The sequence below is a fragment of the Belonocnema kinseyi genome, chromosome 3 (assembly GCF_010883055.1).
Source record: "Belonocnema kinseyi isolate 2016_QV_RU_SX_M_011 chromosome 3, B_treatae_v1, whole genome shotgun sequence".
NCBI classification, from domain to species: Eukaryota; Metazoa; Arthropoda; class Insecta; order Hymenoptera; family Cynipidae; genus Belonocnema; species Belonocnema kinseyi.
Window position 1 is genome coordinate 47,441,736 of NC_046659.1, and position 6,044 is coordinate 47,447,779.

At 31.1% G+C, this 6,044-nt stretch overlaps 2 protein-coding genes across 6 annotated transcripts in view; one reads left to right on the forward strand and one right to left on the reverse strand.

Moving 5' to 3' along the window:
- LOC117168951 (HIRA-interacting protein 3-like) overlaps window positions 1–6,044 on the forward strand; it is a 38,925-nt gene that overhangs the window by 15,209 nt on the left and 17,672 nt on the right. For 4 of the 5 annotated variants that reach the window (XM_033354946.1, XM_033354944.1, XM_033354948.1 and 1 more), the window contains exon 5: window positions 2,233–2,920. In XM_033354946.1, coding sequence (XP_033210837.1) covers window positions 2,233–2,330 — 98 coding nt within the window. In that variant the 3' untranslated portion in view covers window positions 2,331–2,920. Of the gene's footprint in view, window positions 1–2,232; window positions 2,921–6,044 lie in introns of those variants that run through there. The other variant, XR_004466590.1, reaches the window with a different exon arrangement.
- LOC117168950 overlaps window positions 3,025–6,044 on the reverse strand; it is a 24,887-nt gene continuing 21,867 nt past the window's right edge. Inside the window, exon 7 of the mRNA XM_033354943.1 lies at window positions 3,025–3,641. Coding sequence (XP_033210834.1) covers window positions 3,282–3,641 — 360 coding nt within the window. The 3' untranslated portion in view covers window positions 3,025–3,281. The remainder of the gene's footprint in view (window positions 3,642–6,044) is intronic.

Here is a 6,044-nt window from a genome sequence, read left to right on the forward strand (position 1 = left end):
CATCGGCAGAGTAGCCATTTAGTGATGTACTAGGGTTTTACTTACAACTTTCAGGCTCTGATCTTAGGAATCGTTTCGAGCCGTTTTTATGTAGCTAGCTCTCCGTCTATTAGGCCATAATTGAATAAAATATATTTCAGTTATTAGCAATTAAAGGTGTGTGTGCATAAAACGAGAAATTCTAACCAGAACAGACCTGCGAAAAAATACTTAATATTCTAGTATTTGTTTAGTAAAATGAAGAGATTGAATTGTATATTTTTCCGACGTATTTATATACTAAATAAAATATCAATCAACTGCCGTCTGATACAGTGGCGTTTGTATTCTTCAAGGAAATGTGGGTTTTTAACGAGTTTTTCATGCTCATCTTACGATCGCCGTGCGCGTACGACGACATGTGTAGCGAATTGAGGATCTACTGAAAAAAAATCGATTAAGAGCATGTGACGTACTCAAATATCTATACCACTTTTTCAGTTTACTGAATTTCTTTGAACTTACGAACTTTTTTTTGTAAATAAAATATAGGACTGAAACTTTGGAAAATGTATTAGAAGACCATAAACTAGGTTTATGTACTTCGTGTTAGCAGGAATTTCATAAAACATTATTCTTAAAATTAAAACCCTGACCATTTTTTGACATATTTTCTTTGTACTTTGAAATTTGTTGTACCTGAGAACTTTTTTTATATGTAAAATATCGGCCTCAAACTTAGAGAAATGCAAGAGCCGATAGTAAATTACGTTTATGTACGTTTTTTTTACATCTCGCATATATTTTCAATATAAAAAAAGTTCTTAGGTTCAAAACATTTCAAGGTTATGTAAAAAATTTGTCCCAGTTAATTTTTTGACAATCATTTTTAGCGAAATTCCTACTCAAATGAAGTACATAAACGTACTTTATGGTCTTCTGATACATTTGCCAAAGTTTCAGTCTGATATTTTATTTGTAAAAAAAAAGTTCTTAAGTTCAAGATAAATATTCAGTGAAATGAAAAAGTGAGGTCAGTAATATAGACATTTTAGTGTGTCACATGCCCTTAAAAAACAAATATTCCTTTTAAAATACAAACTTTAACGGACCAGCCATTTTTTCTTCTGTTTTCCAAAATTTCAACGCGATATTTTATTTAGTTTAAATATAAGAAGGCAGGAACGAAAACATGGGATGTGGTCGGTAATTCATGAAATTATAAAATTCCATTCGCCTTAAGCCTAATAATAATATTTTTTCATTGTTCGTTTGGAACGTTGTTTGGAATTATTTAATTTGAACTCCATTTAGTGTAAAATTGTTCAATTTTGTATTGCATTTCTCATTTAACTGTGTGCCATTCAAAACACTTAAATTAAACAAATAATCCTTTATTAACTTTTCTACTTTGCGATTGTTCAATTTGATACATTTCACATTTTCAAATTTCAGTTTAAAATTTTTATACATTTTTTAAGTTTAATAGAAAATTTTTGCGTGACGCTCATTAGTGAAGATTGTTTAATTTTGTAGGCTTCGATTTATAATTTATTTAGCATAAAAGGTTTCTGCTCTGAAGTTATACAATTTTTAATTTCGAAATCATTTTAGAATACATCTTTTAAAAATTCGAAGGCTTTTCGATCTAAAATGGTACTTTTTGTCCAGTCATTAAATAATTTTAGTGAAAAATCCTACATAGTCGAATTTTTCATACACAGATGTCGTGGATAGCTTTATAAACATAATTTAAGGGCGTTCGAAGATTTCATTCAAAAGACATTAATTTGTAGTTTAGTTGGCAATACTAAAAAATTGCAGTTTTTGCACATTTTTTTACAAAAAAGTAAAAGGACTGGACGACATTATTTCTAATGGAAAAATCACCAGGAGTTTTGTTCTTAAATGTTATTGGAAACCACGATGTAATAATGAGGCAATTATATCTTAGTCATAGTAAACCAGTCAGTTCGAAGTGTCGTATAAAAAGTTGGCACGTTTTCGTAAAACACTTTGGAGTCCTTATACATTCTTTCTTTTTTTCAAGTTCTATTTCTTTTTGGTTACTGCTTTAAACGCCCGAGTACTTCAGCTTGTATTATTTCCTACTTGATTTCTGGTGTCATTTCGGTTCTGTAACTGAAACGATAATCATTTAATTTCATTTTTGTTGTTTAGACTAGTAGAGTTGGGAGATTCATTCATAAAAACATAAAATCAATGTGAATAATATTTAAACATAATTTGTAGGTCGTGTAACCCGTGCAAGAAGAACTCAAAACACTCCTGGCACAACACGGAATCGCGAGTCTCGTAAGAAATCACAGGCCGAGAGTGACTCTGAATGAAAATAAATTCGCTCGAGGAGACCCTGAATCGCTAAGCTGAAACGACTGATACAGTAAGTCATTGATTTGTTGCTTTCACGGGTCAAGCTTGTTCTGTGTTTCGGCACTCGCCCTCCATGGGCATCAATTTTGACGCAAAGGAAGTGAATTGAAAGTTGACAACTTGCCTGAAAACAGTGCATAATGTATATCAAAATATATTAATTTCATTTTTAAAGACCGCTACGCACTTGCGTGTTTGGGAAAAAGTATTTAATGGCTTGATTGAATTTATACGTGGAACCAAGCACAAGATATGTACGTGCAAAGAAATACAATTTAGTGTATATAAGTGCAAACACGCGTAGTCTAAGGGGAGGGTCTCCTATTATTAATTTTCCAGGTGTTAATTCTTTCTGTCCACTTACGAAGTATCGTATAATTATTAAATTCTTAAATTTTAATTTAGCCAAGTAACCAGTCACGTATATGTCTCTAAAGGAAAGTGTACAACTGCATAATAATTCCATTATGATTGTTGAAAATTCAGGAATACATATAAGTTTATGTCCATATGATCATTTATTACAAAATAAATAAATATAATGAGAGTCTCGTCATCAACTTTATCGTTGACTTTCAACAAACATGAGTTGCCTCATCCTTTTGCATTCTATTTCGCTGATTAGATAGTCTTCTGACCTGTAGCACTTTTTATATCGTTGACTCAATCTTTGCCACTGATAACATTCAATCGATACAACATTTCTGGTAAAAGTTGTTAAAATGTTGCAGTATAAAATCCATACTTTATTTCATAAAGAATCTTACGTTTTTTTAAATAATTAAAACAAGATTATATAAATAAATTGGTACTCGAAAATTATATTTAAACATTTTAGAAATTAAAATTCAAGTAAAATTCTTGTTTATATTTTAATAATATGTTACATGTAAGTTACAAGTCACATGTTAAGATTGCTGGCTCTGGAATTTCGCAATGCATTCTTTGCTGCAAAACGCTCTATTCTCTTTTACTCCAACCTTGCCGTTAAGTAAACTTTTTTTGCAAGTGAAGCAACAGAAGCATTTTTCGTCGACGTGAAAGTCCAAGTTTTTAATGGCCACTCCTTGTTGGTCGGCTGCGATTGCTTTATGACATGCACTGCAAGTTTTAGCGTATGTTTTTTGGTAGCATGGAAGACACAAAGGACGATCGTTTTCTGAAGTGTACTGCTGTCCAGCTAAAGGTTCGTCACAATCCCAACAACAAAAATGTTTCACGTGGTAACAGTGACCTTCTGCGACGGTGTACATTGACGTAAATATCAACTGAAAATAAGGACATTAATGTTAATTAATTAAAGTTGAAATTTCACTGTAATTTTGAGAGAAAAATGCATTGTCATTTCAAGATTTGAATTTAATTTAAAATTGCGAAATTTATCAATTTCATTACGTTTTCTCTACTATATTTTTAATTTGTATTTTATTTCAGCTAATTCTAATTTGATAGTAAAGAAGCTGTAATTAATTGCAAAAGAAATCGCACAAAGTTTTGTATGTAGGTATCTGAACAGTAGAAAAAATATTTTGAAATAAGATAAGGAAAAAATGTATCAGAAGCTTTTTATATATATTGTTTTTCTCTAATAATATTGGTAAACATATAAGTATAAAAAGAACTTTGGGATGTAAAAATAGTCTGTAAGTAAATTGTCATATTTTTCGGAACTAATTATAGATAAATATGGAAAATAAAGTATAAAAAAGCGATCATAAGTTCATATCGAGTAAAAAAATGGACCTTTATGGTGCGAAAACATATTGATATTGAAATTAGATTAAATATCCAGCCTAAATTCAATTTCCAGAAAGTTTTTAAATTTAATTTTATAAATTTCAAAAAAGGACGTTTAAATGAAGAAGTATATAAGGAATGTAAGGAGCCATATAAATACAAGAGCTTTCATGAAAAGATGTATATATCGATGGGTCCTAAAAGAAAATACGCAACTCACAACGACAGATAAAAACTACGTACCTGACGCACTCTATAATCTGTATATAGAAATTTCCATATACTTAGTATAGAGTGCGCGGGGTACGAAGTTTCTGTCGCCGTGATGTACAACGTCTTTGTGAAGTTCTTAACCTGGGGTGATTTCTAGAGAGATAGATTAGTGAACCGTATCGGAAAGCAGTTGTGGGGCGAGTATGATGTTTGAATAAGCATCATACGACGTCTAGATTTGTCTTAAATCTATTCCATCTCCTACATATTCTTTACTTACTCTTACCATCTAAATTTTGTAATCCCCGGGAGTGTAATGAGTTCATAACCGAACGAGTTAACGCTTACACAGAAATGTATTTGGCCTAATGGTATAATAATACTAATATTAATACTAATACTTATATCAAATTTCAAATAATAATATTGAATTTTTTTCAAAAACAATTGAGCGGCTGACAATAAAAAGTGGACATATCTCGTTGGTGAGTAAGAAGCAGCTATAGAAAAGTGCCTAAAAAAATGGATATAATTTCACGGCTGTAAAAAGTAGCAATAGAATATTGGTTATAAAAAGTGGATAAAGGTGTTTGGGTCGTAACAAATGGGAACAGAAAAACTTGACAGTAAGAAGTGGACAAACGTCGCGTGTCGGTGAATCGGCTCTGTTACACGCTGCAAAGACAAGCCTCGTTCAACGCCGAAAATGCACGACGAATCCGACCTCGCCCGACTGGACGATTCGCTTTCAGTGGCTAACTAACTATTAGGAGTTTTTCGGTAAACTGAATTTCCACTGAGTTTTGCAAGGCATCAAGGCCGTCAAGAGAATAAAAGAAAGTTCATGGCAACGTTTCAAACGATTGCTTTGCGATGAATTCTAAGAGAAAATTGAGAAGAGATCACAAAACATTTTTTATTGTTTCCTAAAAGTTTTTAAAAGTGTGTAAAATATTTTTTAGACTTTTGCAATTTTTCCATATCAGATAATTTTAGAAAAATTAAGGAACATAATTCTTTTAAAGCCTTCTTGTGCAATTTTGTTGCACTTTTTTTTTAAATTTATGTTGGTTTAAATAATGCACTTTCAAATTTGAGTACGTTTAAGAGACGTTCAGAGAGTACGTTTAAGAGACGTTCAGAAATTTTAAACGATTAAAAAATAATTAAAACTTGTAAAGATTTTTGAAGAATTTGGTAAGGTTTGACGAAAATTAAAAAATTTTAGGTTCCTGGGAACAATTTAGAAGATTTTAAGAAATGAAAAAATTTTTAAATGTAAAAAATATACTTCAGCAGCTGTAAACGAATCTCGAAAGGTTTCAAGAGCATGGTCAAATCTGCTTTAAGGGCATGTGACACAGCTAAATACCTATATTACCGACCACAGTTTTTCAGTTCACTGAATGTTTTTTTGAACCTAAGAACTTTTTTTGTGAATAAAATATCGAGCTGAAATTTTGGGAAATGTATTAGAGTACAATAAAGTACGTTTAGGTACTGCATTTTGGTAGGAACTTCACTGAAAATTATTTCATCTTTTTTCTGAATCTCAACATTTTTTGAACGTTCGAACTTTTTTTATACATCAAATATCGGTGTCAAACTTTGAGAAATGAAAGAGCCGAAAGAAAACTACGTTTAAGTACAAAGCTTAATAATAAAAGATGTAAAAAAATATATTTCAACAATAAATTCCAACAGCATCAACCGGTAACGTT